At 41.0% G+C, this 17,518-nt stretch overlaps 3 protein-coding genes across 3 annotated transcripts; all 3 read right to left on the bottom strand.

Annotated features, from left to right (window-relative positions):
* Nucleotides 1-331: 331 nt before the first annotated feature.
* On the bottom strand, nucleotides 332-3,418 carry LOC122029510 (BTB/POZ domain-containing protein At3g05675-like). Its single transcript, XM_042588522.1, has 2 exons — nucleotides 3,178-3,418; nucleotides 332-1,825 (listed from the first exon to the last, which is right to left on the bottom strand). Exon 2 carries the CDS (start codon nucleotides 1,764-1,766, stop codon nucleotides 447-449), a length of 1,320 nt encoding a protein of 439 aa, XP_042444456.1. The 5' UTR covers nucleotides 1,767-1,825; nucleotides 3,178-3,418; the 3' UTR covers nucleotides 332-446.
* A 1,666-nt stretch (nucleotides 3,419-5,084) lies between these two features.
* Nucleotides 5,085-8,587, bottom strand: LOC122029501 (mediator of RNA polymerase II transcription subunit 10b-like). Its single transcript, XM_042588511.1, has 5 exons — nucleotides 8,278-8,587; nucleotides 8,089-8,169; nucleotides 7,895-7,997; nucleotides 5,864-5,950; nucleotides 5,085-5,319 (listed from the first exon to the last, which is right to left on the bottom strand). The coding sequence occupies exons 1-5, from the start codon at nucleotides 8,523-8,525 to the stop codon at nucleotides 5,248-5,250; spliced, it is 591 nt and encodes a 196-aa protein (XP_042444445.1). The 5' UTR covers nucleotides 8,526-8,587; the 3' UTR covers nucleotides 5,085-5,247.
* A 201-nt stretch (nucleotides 8,588-8,788) lies between these two features.
* Nucleotides 8,789-11,968, bottom strand: LOC122002240 (putative disease resistance protein RGA3). Its single transcript, XM_042557347.1, has one exon. It carries the CDS (start codon nucleotides 11,966-11,968, stop codon nucleotides 8,789-8,791), a length of 3,180 nt encoding a protein of 1,059 aa, XP_042413281.1.
* Nucleotides 11,969-17,518: the final 5,550 nt, after the last annotated feature.

Below are 17,518 nucleotides of genomic sequence, written 5' to 3'. Positions count from 1 at the left end.
ATTTTAGAATTTGACCATCTATTTTTTTTACCCATTTGATAAACCTTTAAAAAAAAGGCTAACCCTTTGTAATCCATCTTTCAATCAGTAATATTTTCTATTTAATAAATTTATCATCCTAATGTTTGGTGTTCTCTCTTCATTTTTTTTAATTGACATTATAAAGTATCAAATATTCATCTTATGACTAATTCTAAGAATGATTATCTAAACCCGACCCATAGAAGTTTTTATTGATCATGATAAATCCTTGGCGTTCAGTCTTTCATGTAATCTTGTGTTGTTGCATCATGGGGATATGAGAGTTTTGTTTGTGAGAAAACACAGGATGGATTACTAATGCATGCACCTAAAAACAGCTCCGGAATAGTACAGCTCGCAAGGGATTCATTAGCAAAGGAATCCTAATCCATCTACCTGAATCAAACTACAAAGGTAATGCAACATTAGAGGCTGACAGCTGAATTGCCCCCTTCATCAAGGTTGACCAACAATCGCCTTTTAGCTGTTTTGGCCCTGTAACACCACACTTCAAATGCCTCACTCAGATCCGGATAACTCGACTGCTCATTTCTCTTCATCCAGTCAGCAAGTATATCAGCTTGATCGTTTGATGGCAAGGCAAGCACAAGTGAAGTGATTGCACCTTCTATGTTCTGACATAAATCGCTGTCCATCTTGTGAGGAAATGAGTTGTCCTCCACGCATTTTGAATCAAGTATAGGCTTCAGCTCCCTAATATATGGGAGCCATGTCTTCAAGAACTGGACTCTGGATGGCGTCGGAAGAACCACGCTGCCGTATCCAATAGCATCCAACACTTTCCCAGTCACTTCGATCAACTTAGCCTTCACAGACCAGAAAGTGGAGTTATACTTCTCATCTTGAATGACTGCTAACATGTGATTAGATATAATAGCCCAGTTAGAAACAAATTCCTTCATCATTTCCAATTTTGGAAGTATATTGCTCATCCACTCAACGTCTGATAGGGTTTGGAAGAGGCATTGTTCAGCTGCTTCTGGGGACTGTTTAAAACCAGAGGGCAGCCAATCCAGTGTGGTTGCTAGTGTAGTGAATATCCTGGATAGGCATCCACTTACCTCAGATTTTACATCCTCATCTGTGACAACCAATGGAGTGTCTTCGTCCTCCATAAGCATGTATTCAACTTGTTCCTGTGCAGAATTTTTTAGATCATCTGTGAATGGAGGAAAGGAACATCCGACGGTCGTAGCACAATGTAAAGCCGAAAGGAACACATTCTTAGTAGCATTTGAATCAACAGGTTTTATCCGGGCTATAAGAGGTTGAGCTTCGGGACCTAGAGTGGAAACAACTTTAACAATTTCTTCCTCTTCCTCTTCCCCCCAAGGCACAGCCTCCAAGTAATTGATGCAGCTCTGGTTGATTGATCTGCACTCAAGAGCAACTGAAGCTCGAAGAATACCAAGCACAGATATGACAGAATCCCATGAGTCTGAAACTGATTCTTCAGATAAATATAATAGCTTCAAGAGCTTAACATAGTTTTCATACTCGCCGCTTTTGCAAGGAACTTCAATGCAATTCTGCGATTCAAGGCTTGGATTACTAAGATTGTTCTTGGAAAGCAAATCTGAAAAGTACTTGCTTTGTCTCCTTAGAATGGATGAATGGCAGCGGAACCACTCAGGCTTCCCATCTCCATTCCTTAAGCGAACGGTAACATCACTAGTTGCCTGGTCACCAAAACCATAACTTTCAGCTGAACTGGATTGTTCCATATGCACAAATAACTGCTTTCATTTCATGGTTTATCTCGGAACAGGTGAGGTTTAGAGATCTGTAAATGAAGAAAAAGAACAATTTTTCAAAACCCAAGTCTAAAATAGTAAAATTTGAACAAAGCTCTTATCAAACTAGCCTAGCTAGCACTGCTTTTAGTGTGTTTTGTTGGAATTTTCTTACTTGTGGACTGATATTAATAGCTGATTTTGGTTTCAATTGAGTCAAACTAAATAAATGGAACCCAAAGTGTTTAGCCAATGCAGTGAATGAATTGAATGAAGACATCATTTCATTGCAGTAAAGGTGATAACTCTCACCCCGGGGCCCCTTCAGGACTTTCCCACACAATCTCGAAGAGAAGTAAATCACGAGAGGCTGGGTCAGGCAACCAGTGAGGCATTGTGCACACGTTGAGGATCGACTCTGTGACCATTACAGTAACACCATATACAGGTACCAACTGTAAAGACATCATTTCATTTTTGCAAAAGGTTATACGTTGACCCTGCAGTCATCTGTAAAGAGGTAAGAAGGAAACTGAGCGGGCCACCACATGGGAGGGTATTTTCCCTTGGCTTTGCAGGGAATCAACCTTGCCCATTTATGCAAATCTACCATGTGGCAACCAACTTCTGATGGATGGTTGTGTCGGCCTGATACCCTAATAATTCTTTGTAGGAGAGTTGTTTAGGACTTTACATCTACAAAAGACAATTAGATCTCCTCTTTACTCTCGTGCTGTCTGCTTGATCCATAAAAGGGCATCAAAAGGAGCGGAGAAAGGTTAAGACTCAAACCAGGGAGAATAATGGTATATTTTTTATTTTGCAATTAATTTCTTGCTCAATTTACAAGATGTATGGTGGTAGAGAATTTTCCAACCTGTGGCATCAAAACCTCCATCTCCATGTAGACATATAGAACAAACTGATAGATTCATATCATTTACTAGTTAAATGAGTCCAAAATGACACCCTTTATTCTATCACCACTATATACTTTCATCTGAAGATTGAACCACCAACAGTAAATTAAAATTTTCTTGTTCACCCATGGAGATCTCCAACTGTAATGAAGCCAGTAAGGATAATCTGTATATGTAATTGGTGTTAGAAAACTATCTTATTTGCTATTGGTTTAGTGTCATCCTTGAAGTTGTTTTGTATTCTCAAATATGAGAAAGTTTTTCTGCAAACCAAATACATTTCAAAAAATTCGATTGATGAAGCAATAGACACAGATTCACCGATCAGTAATGTCAGTACCTAAATTTGTCAGTCCAATTAGAGAAATTAATCAGCAATCTCATCAAATTATTTGAGGGTATCATTCAGAAGCGTAAAGAGAGAACAATATTATTGGACAGCAATCAAGGTAAGAAAGTACAAAAATCCACATAGAAATTACCTGATGCGGTCGAGAGTCGTCGCCAGTGCTTCTGCAGTGGAGGAGGAAGAGCAGGTAAGTTGCCGAGAGGTAGAGGAGAGGTCACGGTGGCGATCGTCAAGGGGAACGACGACACCTTCGCATCCTCCATCGGTCGTCCATCGGATCCTAAGCTGGAGAAGCAGCAGAAAAGGGCAGAGGGGAAGAAGCTTCCGGCGTCGCGATGGAAGGGTTTCGCCAAGGAAGGGACAACAACGTGGCACGCTCTTAATCACCATATTTATTTGACCTTTGACAAAATAACTCTCTTTGTGCTACAATTTACAACAAGAGCCTTCGTACTTTTCGGAGAAGGCCTCACCCCCTTGTCCTGAATTTTCCTTATTCCCGTGTCATACTAGTCTCTCCAGTTCAACTCCCAGCCCTTGGCCGGACTAAAATTATACCTTAAAAGGAAGATGAATCTAGAGGGATCGCCACCTGCGTGATCTACACGGGAATTCGACCAGATCTGAGCAGGAGCTTAGATCGACGACGGAGGAAATCTTGTTCAGATTCGGCTAGATTCCGACCCCGATCACACCGACAATGATCCCCCTAGGTTTACCTTCCCCTTAAGGTATAGTATTGATCGGGTTAGCGCAGAAGGCCACCGACGGTGGGCTGGGGCAACGAGTGAGACACGGGGATAAGAGCTTTTGGGGACAGAGGATCCGATCTCCCTTAATTAGTATTATGAAATATCCTTGAAGCTGATGATTAACTTGGGTGTTGGTCCTTCCCGACATAAAGAGACATTGTGCTAGGATAAATATCTTCTATAATTTATCTTCTTTATGAGGTCCTTCTGAAGGGATCGCTAAAGTAATAATTTCACCTTTTGCTCCAATGTACAACATGCTTAGGCCCTCATAAGTCGGGACAGTTGGTATTTATATGTGGTGTTACTATAATAAGTCACAGAGTCGATCCCCAATGTATGTGCAATGCCTCCCTAATCACTTCATCCCATGTAAAGGGTTGTTGTGCTGGGTGAAGCCCTCATGATTTACCTTCTTTCCAAATCGCGTGGGGTAGTCCTGGAGGGACCCTTGTGATGAGTGTTATCACCTTTTTTACTGCAATGTACAACATGATTAGCCTACTGACATAACTGAGTTATTACTTGAGTGGTAGATTCTATTATGAAAGTAGAAATCAAATCTCCGAGGAATAATCCCTTTGGGAATAAAATCCCTCCCACCTAGAAAGGTTGCTTGTACCATGATTTACTCCATTCATCTTGTTGTGGGACCGGTGGTGTGAGGTATTTAGGATGAGCGAATTACTTTTTGCTATATGCATAATGTGCTTATATCTTCGGGACTATGGTGTGATATAAATGATAGAATGAGCTCTCTGAATGATTCGAAATCTCTCCCCGATCATATTACAGCCGAAGAGTTCAATTATTTATGACGCAAAAACTCAAATGTACAATATGTACCCTCCTATCGATGAGAAACTTTTGTGACTGATCGTCTCCAACATTAATTGCATTATTAAAAAAAATGTACAGCGTGCCTATTTTGTTTTACGGTTTGATTCATTCATCTCATTTATCTCATTTGGGTCACACTGGTTATGCTTCTCAGATTTGTGTTCTTTTTCGGTTTATATATATATATATATCCAACATAGTTTAAGAAAAAGTTTTATGAAATTGTTATTTTGCAACCAACATGGCTTCAACCTCTTTTATGATTAATATTTGAAGTCATCACACGTTGGATTGGAAGCCTTCGCTATGAAATTAACTTTCTTAACATATGGGAAGAAAGTAAGCCTAACTTGCTAGACTCATACATGGGAACTGAGAGCAAACAAAATCCTAAAAAGAAAAGTCACGGGCAAACACCATGAACCAAGAGGACCAATCAAAGAGTAGATTAAGAACTTCCGTTGGACTTAAAATTTGATGAGCAAGGAAGCTCAAGAACTAAATAATGGTAGGAAGCATGATAGTTTCGTAATTACATATGGAGTACTGGTAAACAACCTTGTACAAGGTTGCAATCTATTTGCACAGAATCGAAGCACTATCTAACTTCCTCAGTACTCTGATTTGATTTTCACATCTCCATTCTGTAAAGTTTGCAGGGACTGTGCCGGCCTCCTCGATTCCTTCGAAAAAGGAACTCATGTGATCAGTAAAAATTGACCCTATTTTTTTGTCCGAGCAAAAACAATTAGACCAAACAATTGTCACTATGAAATGTTTTGGATCTACAGTTTTTATGCAAAGATTAGTGCTAATATACACAAGTAGTTTGGATGGTAATCTGCCAAAAGAAATGTGTTTCCAAAACCCATATAGCGAACACTTGATAAAATATTGGCCAACTTGTCTGTTAATATTCTTTGTTTTCAAACCTCATCACTGCAAGTTAATGCACTCCATGGCTGACGAGCAGTATTTTCTGAAGCTTTACATCCTTCTTATTTATTTCAGACACAGTATGATTATATGATTCAGTGTCTGGCTAGCTATAACTCGCTGAAAAAGATGAACTGAAAGTGTTGTCTACTATTCATGCAATTGTACAAATTAAGTAGTTGGATATCAGAGCAGAAGCATAAAATTAGCATTGGTTCTGGATAGCAAAAGAAATGTTGGATTTTAGCAAAAATTTAAGGATGACTCTGAAGAATTGAGCTTTTGACTTACGGCAGCAGAAGAGCGGATCTCCCTGTACATGTCTACTTCATCTGGGAAAGCATGATCAAGTTCCTCAAGAAGATTCTTTCGAAGACTCTATTGCCATAGTAATGATCAGGAACCATTGCAATGATATGAAACAATACAAGGAAAATGGCTAATCAGGGAATGTATAAAAGCTATTGGCATTAAAATTATTCCAAACTAAGAAATTATAGTTAGTTACGCTCTCAGTTGAGAAAACATAGTACACAGATCAACAAGATTAATGGCATTCAGGTTAAGAAATGCTGGACAGAACAAGATTGTTTGATTCCTTAGCACAATAATCTATGTGAAGCTTGTCCTAGCAAACACCCAAATGTAGAACAAAGATATATATATATATATATATATATATATATATATTCTCTAGGAAATAAAGGATTCTCAAAAGTACTTTTGAATTAAAAAAAAAAATCTCCCTTCCAAGGTTCATTGGTGTAGAAAGGACTAATAGAGACTAATAGCACAATATACAACGTAAATACATGCATCTTGAAATATTCATTTTGTGGAAAAAAAAAATTAAAATTTTCAGTTTTTTTAAAAGTAGGGAATTAAATTATCAAATCAGTATTGGACAAGCAGTGCAGTAAGATTGAAATCAATGTTCCAATTTTAGAGGTGACTTTCATGCTAAAAAAAGGCTGACTCCTTAGGATTAAAGGTCAGCAAACAAGTTATTTACTCAATATGTAGATAAACATGACAAAGCTTCTGTTAAATGAACATAAATATGAGGATTAATGTGAAAAATTATACATTCGTTAAGAGAAATATTGCTTAATCAAGGTTCATATCATCAATAATTTCGGATAATTTTGAATTATAAAGTGCATTAAATCATGAATGTGTAAGGTTCATCTAAAAAATGTAAAATAGGACGAAAATGTTTCCTCACATCCTATATATGTAGTGTATTTGCCTTATTTAAGAGCATAATAGCATACAACCAATCGAAATATTGACCATGATTTATAATAACAAAAAGAAGTGTAGGTCTATATATCATTTCGATCAAATTTTTTTTTCAAATTATCTTATTTTATTTTATTTAGAATCAGAATAAAATGAGTTATATTTCATCATCAATAGCTTCTGAAACAAGATAATAATCATTAGCTGTACTCAGTCTGTTGACTTCAAGTCTACAATTTCAATTTGAGAAGATTTCTTCTCAATGATTGACAACTCCACAATGCCCATCAACTTTGATCTTAACACAACAAGACTGGTATTTCTACCCATCAACTTTGGTCTTGGAGCAACAAGACTTGTTCTTCATAATCACCAGAGTCAAGTCCACACTCACAGTAGACTATGGGACTTCAAGCAACAAGATTTATTCTTCTGTGTTATCAACAACTCTAATTCCACCCTCCTTGTTCTCTGCTTCTATAACATAACAGAATTTAATTTTTAAATAACGTACATAGGCATGTTAATTTTGATGGCTAGGGTATATTTTCTGATGGGCTTTCCCACTTGCATCAAATATGATTTGTATCCAATCATGTGGGATCATCGTGATTCTTTATCAACTCATGGTGTATGTTCTTTTACATCTGCGGCAAAGCCAAGGTAAATACCTCCCTTATGCGTTAGTCACTATTCCAAAGGCTAGTAGCCGCCCGTGATTTACTTCCTCCGTGTTGGCCCTGGGACGGGTTGGCGGGGGCGTTGGGGGCGAACGTATTTGCCTTTTGCCACAATGTTCTTTTACATCTGAATCTACCCAAATTCATATGATAGAAAACATGATTTGTGTGATTCTAACAACTATGGTGACAATTTAAGTGTTCAATTGTATTGCAACAGATCTATGTCAACGAAACAAGTTTTTCTCTAGAAAGGAACTTTAGCTCTCCACTGCATCAATAAGCCAAATAAGACATGATCCACAACTTCACAACATAGAAAAAGATAAGAAAGATTTAAGCAATAGGCATATATTTGTGTCAAATAAATCCTAAGAACAATGGAAGCATGGCAATTTACCTTAAAAGCATCAGTCTTTCCTTTGGTCATCTGGTTTTTGGCAACACAACTATTTATCACATCCTTAGTGAACTCATCTGGATTCTTCCCATCATCTATCAAACTTCATGGAAAAAGTGAATCTTTTTAAAGCTATTCAAATACGGACAGGAAAGAAAAAGAGAAGCACAAATTAACGGAGATCAGAAACCGACTTGACGACCTCCAAAGGGATCTGCACGTCACACTTGTCCGCCATCTTCTGCATCGCATCGAGCTCCGATACCAAGGCGTTCCTGGGGCAGCCAAAAGATCACTCAAAAACCCTAGAATAAGAGGCACTAGCATCTCCGCGGCCAAGGGAAGTGAAGAAGAGAGAGGGCGAGAAGGGGCAAAAGCCTTACAGTCTTTGGAGGAGAGGAAGTTGCGAGGCAACGCTGAAGGAGGATACCGTTACATAGAGCTGGTGGAGGAGACCGAGGGTCTTGTCGATGGAGTTGATAACCTGATTGAGGTTCTGCTTCGCCTCGTCCACTGGGGCGGAGGCGACGGCTGAAGTCGGGTTGGGGGCCGGGCTGGGTGTGGCCGAGGCGGAGGTGGAGAGACCGCCATTACCGGCGGCGGAGGAAGAGTTCTGCGGTGACGGATCCATGGAATCCGTAACGAGGTCGCAAGGATCAACACGACTATTGGAACGAAACCAGTCAAGGACCAAGAGCAACTTGATTAAGTGGCCCACTAGTAAATCTTACGGGCCGTTATTGGGTTTACAATCACAACACAAAATACATTTTATTGAACGAGATGTATCACGCAATCTTAAATCATCTTTACAACACAATCTTGAAGAATAAAAGAGAAAACCTATACATATCTATCATTCTTGAATAAAACAATCTATATCAATCTTGTATCTTACTTTTTATCCCATTCTCTACTTTCAATCGAAGTTGCAGAACTAAATGCCTCCGAGGCATTCTGGCACTCTTGTTCTTTCACCTTGCCACATCTGGAGATGTCCAAACAGCAATCTTTTTTGAGCCAATTTGGCAAAGACTCCAACGTGCCCAATCCAATGAGTGTTAAGTGGTCCACCATCTGTTTGAGTATCTTCATGCTTTTTGGCAAATGCTTCACACCAGGGCACCCAACTATTTCCAACTCTGTAAGACCGCTGAACTTGCTCCAATCCCACGATTTAGATGTTAACAGAGTTCCATTGCTCAACCACAGCCTCAACTTCTTGACGGCTGTGACTTCCACCTCCAATTGCTCCAGTTTGGGGCACTGAATGATCATCAATTCAGTGAGCTTGGGGAACAGTTGGGATTTCCTTGTCACCTTCACCCATTTCTGTAGCTCAGGCATTTCAGAGAAAGTGAGCTTTCTCAATGAAGCAAATGTGCCATTTAGACCATAGAATTCATCATCCACTTTACGCACTTTGACCATCCCACTTATCTCGACAACCTCAAGGCGAGCTAATTGCCCGAGTGGGGGCAGACTAGCACAATCCCGGAGGTTCACAAGCTTGATCTCTGTCAAAGTGTAGTGATATGGTTGCCCATCTTTCATCCACATTGGGAAATCCTTGCCTGAGTAAGAATTGATCTCCAATGTTCGCAAAGCCGTGCTGGGTTGGAGGCATTCAAGTATTTCCAGCAATGAATCAGAGCTTGCACCATCATCCCCATTCCAATGCAGCACCAGATTCCTAGTGAATCTTTTGTTCTTCAGCTTCATGGCTTCAGCATCATTCGTGCTCCGCACTCCTTCAAGGCCTCTTAACTGCAAGTCTTCTAGATACTTTAGCGGCCCTAACTCAGTGACCGTGCAACTTCCACATTCTTGAAGTACAACAAAGCCTGACAACTGCCTGAGCTCAGTCAGTTGCCGCATCCCACTGGGCATTTTAGTTAATGACAAACACCCAACTAGACTAAGGCTTCTCAAGCTTTTCAGATTGCCAAACTCATCAGGAAACTCCACTAACTGACGACAACATTCTAGGTCTAACTCTTGCAAATCTATAAGGTTCGTCACTGATTTAGGCAGCTTTGTGAGGTTTTCACAAAATGGTAGTTTCATTACCTGCAAGTTCTGGAGCTTGCCGATTCGATGGGGTAGTTCAGAGAGCTTGTGGCAATGAGCCAACTTCAAGATCTGCAAACTGCCGAGGTTGCAGAAGGAATCAGGGAGTGTAGCGATGTCGGACCAGGAGAGGTTGAGGTATCTCAGGTTGACCAACCCGTCTACAGTGTCAGGCATTTCCGCCATTTTAGTAGCTCGTAGATCCAACACACGCAAGTGTCTGAGGTTTGAAAATTCGTCTTTTAGCACCGTTTCAATTTTTTGGCCTTCCATCTTCTTCTTCTGCTCTTCATTTTCAGCAACAAGCATGGTCAACTTCAAAGTTCTCAACTTGGAGGGCAAGGTCATTGGCAGCGTCAAATCTGTACTCGGATGAATAAGCACGGACAAATGCTGGCATTGCGGTTGGTGCGTTGATTTTGGAAAACCCTTCGTCTTCCAATAACTTAGAACCTTTTTTTCGCTTTCAGAAGATGGTTGTGTTGCTTCAAGGATGGGCAAGCTGCGTATCAGATCGTTAGTCAGGCTTTTCTGTTGGCGCGAGTCTTTAGTGGCGAAGTGGCGCAACGAGCGCTTCAGATTGCTTATTATCAGTGCTTTGTTACTTGAATCTTGGATGAAGCCTTGAGCCGCCATCACGTGGAACAAGTCTTCGTAGTCATGCTCATGATCCTGCTGAAACAACGAGGAGAACAAGTACAAATGTGCATCTTTAGGGATAAGATACTGGGACGACCACGATCCAAAATGCTGCTCGTCCTGCAGTGGTTTCGGCAGCAGATATTTTTCTATTTGATCTTCCCATCGACCCACTTCGGTGCACTGGAGAGCTGAGCCCCAAACCTTGGCTAGCGACGGGCTGCCTCTACTCTTCTCGTGCAATCTACCAGCGAATCTGTCCAAGATTGCGGAAGAGGATTTGCGAATCTGTTTGCCCTCGTCGTCATCTCTGATTAACGCTGATGCACGCCGCCGCAAGAGAGTTGTCCATGAATCCCTCGATAAGCCCAACACGGGGGGTAGTTGTTTGAAGGTAGGATTCCCTTCGGGAAAATCAGAATGATGCACCGAGGTTACGGCGACGACTCTGCTCCCCGGCGACCCCAGGCGGAGGAAGACATGCCTCAGCTGCTCCCACTTGTCCCTGTCCTTCATCAGGACGGGGACGTCGTCGAGGACGAGAAAGTATCGGCCGACGTTGAGCTTCTTGCTGACGTCGAGCCACAGTTGTTGCAGATAACCCCGGTGGCCGCACGGCTTCTTGGTTACGGCCTCTACGAAGGAGCGGGCGACGGTCATGGGGTCGAAGGAGAAAGAATCGGGCGAGTCCACCCAGACGTGGTGTTGGAAGTAGTTGCGCACCCAGTTGTGGTGGAAGACCTTGCGAGCAAGGGTGGTCTTCCCCATTCCTTCATGGCCGACGATGTAGAAGATGGTGGGGATTTCCTCGTACTGCTGCTGACTCTGAAGCTCTTTTACGATTTTATTTGTTGTATCTTCTAATCCCTGCACCTCGTTATTCAGGACGGTGGAGAAATCTTCATGGTCGGCGTCAATGGAATCCATCATCTCCGCTCGGAGGCCCAATGAGGAGGCCCCCCCGAAAGCTAGATGATTCAACTTGCTAGCCGTCTCCGTCAGCCCCAGCAGAATATCACCGCGAACAGACGGCGATTTCTCCGCCGTCTCCGTCAGCCACAGCAGAATATCACCGCAAACTGACGGCGATTTCGCCGCCGCCTCCTTTGGTAATTGGCAGCGGAGAATTCTGCCGAGCAGTTGATCGACGTCCAATACGGCCTCTTTGACGTCGTTGGTCCATTGCTCGACGTCGGGCTTAGTGATCGCCGTCATCAGGCCGTGCATGTACATGGAGTTGATCTTCCACAGGCTGCCTTCGATCATCTCCAGATGGTTTTGGACTCTCAGCAGACCTGCCTGCGCCTTCAACGAAGGCGACGGCAGCACCTGCGACAGGATGCGCTTCAGATCCGCCGCCGCCATTCTTCTTCTCGCTCTCGCTCTTTCTTTCTTTCAAATCGCTTGATGCTTGAAGGTGTACATGTTTGCCGACTCCATTTATAGGATTGCATAATGCTTTTGAGATTGTGCCATGCTCACTGCGCGCGCTTCGAATCCAATACCTTTTCCATTTTTGACTGCAGCACGCCAAGAACAACCTTTGCTGAAATCTTAAAACTAATTAGAAGCTGCCTATTGGCCTGTGTATCTGTATGAACCTCCCTCTATTTTCATGGGGCCGACACTAAGGGGACCACTAAAATAGCGGATCTACCTTTTTAAAACTAATTAGAAGCTTCCCGAGAATAGCACAGACGGTGGGCGCATGATATTTTTAACATAATAGTTGATATTAACGGATCTACCTTTTTAAAACTAATTAGAAGAGGAAAGAAAATCATAGCTAGTCCGGATATGAATTTATACTTACCGATTCTCAAGTTTGGTAGATTCTTTTTTTTTCGCCCTTTTTTTCTCTTTATTCTGTTCATCCTTTAGATCACTAAGCTAACTTTAGATCACTAAGCTAAAGCGTGGTATCTTCCACTGAAGAAAGGAGCTACAAATAGAACTGACCGAGTCACCGTGGACTGGATCCAAATCGGACCTAACTAGAAATGGGAACGGGTTAACCGGTTGATTATCTATTGACCCAGTTTAATGGGTTCATATGTAATCGTTAGACCGAACTGAAGGGTTTCACTGATATTTATTTTAAAAAAAATCAAAAATTTTAATTTCATCTTAAATTTTTCAATGATTTTTTTTTTATTTAATGATATTTATAATATTTTGGTGATATTAATGGTATGATTAAATACAAATCAACTCGTTATTTTTTAATTAAGCTAATTAATTGGACTTATAGTTAAACTTGTAGCTGTAGGGTTGATGATACTCCTAATATAAGGGGAGTTTAATGGGTTCATCTGTAATCGTCGGACCGAACTGAAGGGTTTCACTGATATTTATTTTAAAAAAAAATCATAATTTTTAATTTAATTTTAATTTTTCAATGATTTTTTTTATTTAATAATATTTATAATATTTTAGTGATATTAATGGTGTGGTTAAATACGAATCAACTGGTTATTTTTTAATTAAGCTAATTAATTGGACTTATAGTAAAACTTGTAGCTATAGGGTTGATGATACTCCAATGCCAATAAAAAAAATGATTTTCTTATAAAATAATAATTTGAATAATAAGAGGATCCACAGATATGATCATAAAATATTTTTTAAAATAATAATCTATGCATAAAAGTAGGACGCATAAATTGTACTTCTAATTTATCCGATAACTAAAAAAAATCTAACTCCAAAATTAATCGGACGAAGTCAAGAAAAAAATGATTTGAATAATAAAAAAAACAAAACACTCTTTTATTTTAAATAAAAGGATTAATTACTTTTTGTATTTTTTAATCAACTTTTGTATAATATTATCATATTAACTCTGAAAATTTTAAAAATAAAATTTCTAAATACTCAAACTCACCTCTCACCCCTTATCCAAATAACCCACGTTCACTCCTCGCTCTTTCAACCCTTCTCTCATCATCTCTTACTCATTTAACTTTCATTTTTTTTAAATTATGTTTATATATATTCGATTTGAAATTGAGAAAATTAGAATGCAGTTGACTTTAAAGTTGATTGAAAAAACATCGTCAGAGCAAGAACACCTACAAGCTAACACAGAGGAGGAGAAAAGGAGTGTCAATAAGTAGACCCACGTTCAAATTAATGAAGTAGAGGAAAATTGGAAGAAGAACAGTGGAAAAAATGAATACAAAATGCACACATAATAAAATGTATCTTTACTTTTGGGGATAGGACCCTTTTATAATATCTCCCTAACTTCTCTCTTAATAATCTTTCTAATTAATCACGTGTCTTATCGTGATATGAAAATATCAAATCACTATATTTTTATTGAATTGAGCTATCCCATTGCCTATGAATCTATCTGAAATCAGTAAAGGCGGTGAGCTAGACACGTGGCTCTGCTACTGACACAATGAAGACTTTGTATTGTCCTGCGATATAAGGAGCATTAGTGTCTGGTCAGAGAAAGGGTCCTCAACGTTGACTCTTCGACGCTCAAGTCAGTGCTCAGTTTTAGAGAAGAAAGTAGTGAACTGTAGCAAATGACGTGTGCAAATAACAAGCATCGCATACCTCTGTCTGTAAATGGAAACCTCCTTTTATAGTGTCACTATTGTATTATGCACGCATCTCAAAGAATTAGCATGTTTCCCAAAGCTTTCCTAAGAAAAGGTAGGCTATAAACTATCTCTAACATCTTTCCTTAAACGAGCCCTCCAATTTCTGTGACTTAACATGCTGAAAGTTTCTAAAGGGCGATTTGTCAACGGGATATTCTTTGGTCTTTCTGGCACAAACTTTCAAAAGAGTATGATATGACAGGTAGCTGGGTCCCGTTGTAGGTCGACAGGTAGCCGCTCGACCGATATATCGCCAGCTCGGCCATATAGAATGCAACTATCGACCTGTTCTTCACTCAACCTTCGTGTTGTCAGAGAATTGCGCTATGTATGATTGACCCTTAGGTCCGATTGATAAGGATGGTGGGCTGGGTAAATTAGGACTTAGTTCCAAACCTCATCTGCAAGTTGCAGAGGACGGTCGTTCGGATGGTCTAGTCGTCCCTTCTCGTCTGACCAGCGTTGCAAGCCCACTTGGCCAACCTTGCTTGGTCAGCAGTCTCGAGGTCTATATGACTTTGCAACTTTGATCGTTTAACTTTGACCTCTATGTCAACCGGTCCTCACTACTTTTATCCGCTTTTCAGATGGTCCATCTTTATCACCGTATCATAAATCTTCCCCTCAAGTCTAGTCGAAGGAGGCTACAAGTCCGATTGACAGGACACTTAGTATTTTTTACAACTCTCCTTTCCGACCGATCACTTTGCTATCTGGGCTGCCACTCGGTTTAAATGATCACGACCCTTATTTACAGATCCTAATGGAACTCTTTTCTTCCCGATCGGGCGACTTCGAGGATCACGCCGCTCGGATCAAATGTTGGCTACACTTGGCTGGTTGTTATATCTTTTCCCATCTTTTTCCCGAGTGGCCTCCCATATTCATAGTGTCTTTTAATTACTGTTGATGTCATCCTATTTTTTAGAAATCACTCAAATCCTTTGCCATTAATGCAAAGCATGCCGAACATGACTTTTTATCATGCGTCTGCTGATCGTTTACATTCCTCATTAATGCCACATGTGATTGATTGACACGTGTCACACTTTCATGCAGCTAAATGTTTGATGTGATAGGTGACTTTTGGGATTCGATGTGACGGCTATTTTTCAAATTTTGATGGCCCAGATCAAGTTTCATTTTACTAAACTTTTGATAGGACGACTCTAAAAAACTGACAACAGGGTTTTTAAGGCCTTCGTTTCTCCTCGCACTGTGTTGCCTTCATCTTCAATTTCGTCTGCTCCTTTGCTTTCTATTTCTCGTCGCCGACGATTCATGTCCAGTAAGTTCTTTTCCATTCCACTTTCAATCTTCGATCTTCATCTTTCTCCATATGGCCCGCTCTCCTTCTCCCCCTCCGGTTGTCCCCGGATTGTGGTACACCTCCACTTCGTCAGATTTTAATGGCGATGAAGTGGATTAAATAACCATGATCTACCACATCCCTCCTGATCATAAACTTGCCATTCCGTCTAACTACGATCGTCCCCACACCCCTCTTGAAGGGTTTCTAACTTTTTTCAGACTAGTTCTATGCCGGCCTCCGTTTCCTAGTCCATCCTTTTTTTGCCGAAATCTGTAGATGCTTTCATATTCCGTTACAGCAACTGGTGCCTAACTCTTTTAGGTTACTGTGCGGAGTGGTAGTATTGTTCCATCGGTATAGGATTCCCCTTAATCTTCACATTTTCATTATTTTTATTACACTAAACAATCTAAATCGGGCGTCTTCCTCTTCCAAGTTCGGGTTGGCACCGTGTATTTTGATAAGATGCTCTCTTTCAATAAGGGTTGGAAGTCTCATTACTTCTATGTCCAACTTCCAGTTCTCGACCAGCTGGCAAAGGCAGCTATCCAATTCCCCCGAGCTGGGAAAATACAAGTGGGAGCTAACCTACCTCCAAGCCGCGGCGCAACTAGCCAGCCTGAAATATCACATACACAAACTGTTGTTGGAGGGTGTTTTGTATATGTTCGAGTTAAGTCATGTCTGCGTCTAGCTGACCTACACTTTTGGTGAGTAGCCTTTCCTTCTCTTGTTTTTGGATCTAATTGATTTTTTTTTTCTTTTTTGCACCTAAAATGATGTTTAGGGCTCTACTCAACGATTCCACTAAGTTAACTGATGGGGAGCTAGAAGCTTATGGAGTTGCCAAGCTAGAGAGCCATGGGCATTTGCTGGTCAGGACTTCAGAAGCATCGGCTGGAGAAGAAGAAGTGAGCAGAGTAGCCGGGAGTGACACCGCTGCCAACATTGGGGAGCTACCTCCCGAGCGGCCTTTCTTGGCGCTCGTAGCGGTGCCTCGAAGTCGACTACTTCTGCTGAGCCATTGGTTCAGCGACAACGCCGCAAGAGGCTCCGAATGGAAGCTGCTGCCGGCTCGACAACTTCTACCGCCGCGTCTACACAGTGACCACCTTTCGAACGGGGAGAAAGCTCCACTTTTGTCGCCCCTGAGAGAGCCATAGGTGGACTAACTCCCCCATCCTCTGATCGAACACCCTCTCTATCATAGCTGCCATTCAGTGCCATCATCATCCAACCCCTTTCTTATATGCTACCTATGCCGGTCGGCCCAGCGACCCCTTTCTCCGCCATTCACTCCACTCCAGTGTCAAAATCAAAGGGCAAGGACAGCTTAGAGCCAATTAGCTCCAGTTCGCACAGGCATATAACGACCATCCTTAGATTGCCAACCAATGAGTGGCGTTATCCCATTCCAGAGGAGCCACGCACCCCTGAGTACAAGATAAGGATTTAGGGTCCTTTGGCCCAGACTTGGACGGAAGCCAGAGATAGGGCGAAGACATTCCCCCTAATGAGTTGGCTGATCGGTTCAACCAAAATTCCATAGGAGTAAGTTCGTGTAATTTTTAAACAATTATATTTTTTGCTCAGCTCGACCTAATCAATTTCTTTATATACTAGTTTTGGGTGGACGACCTGGCTATTTGCCAAATGCTGGCCCAGTTAGACCATGAGCTCAAGCAGGCGCAAACCCCGGTCGGGGATGCAGGCGTTTCCCACTCCTTGATCGAATGCTTAACTACAGAGGTGACTCAATTAAAGGAGGACTTGGAGAAGCAATCTGAGCAGCTCATTGGGTCTGAGCGGGTTAGGGGTGAGCAAAAGTTCGGTTAAACCGAATAACCGATTGAATTTAAAAATTCAGTTCGATTTATTCAGAAATTCATTTTTTTTTCCAAAAAATTAGTTAATTTGGTTAATTCGATTTGGGTTCTATTTTAAATTTTTTATTCGGTTAAACCGAATAGACCGAATTTTTGAATCAAA

The sequence above is a fragment of the Zingiber officinale genome, chromosome 1A, assembly GCF_018446385.1.
Source record: "Zingiber officinale cultivar Zhangliang chromosome 1A, Zo_v1.1, whole genome shotgun sequence".
NCBI classification, from domain to species: domain Eukaryota; kingdom Viridiplantae; phylum Streptophyta; class Magnoliopsida; order Zingiberales; family Zingiberaceae; genus Zingiber; species Zingiber officinale.
The sequence above is the reverse complement of the archived record's forward strand: the minus strand, read 5'-3'. Positions and strand labels throughout refer to the sequence as shown.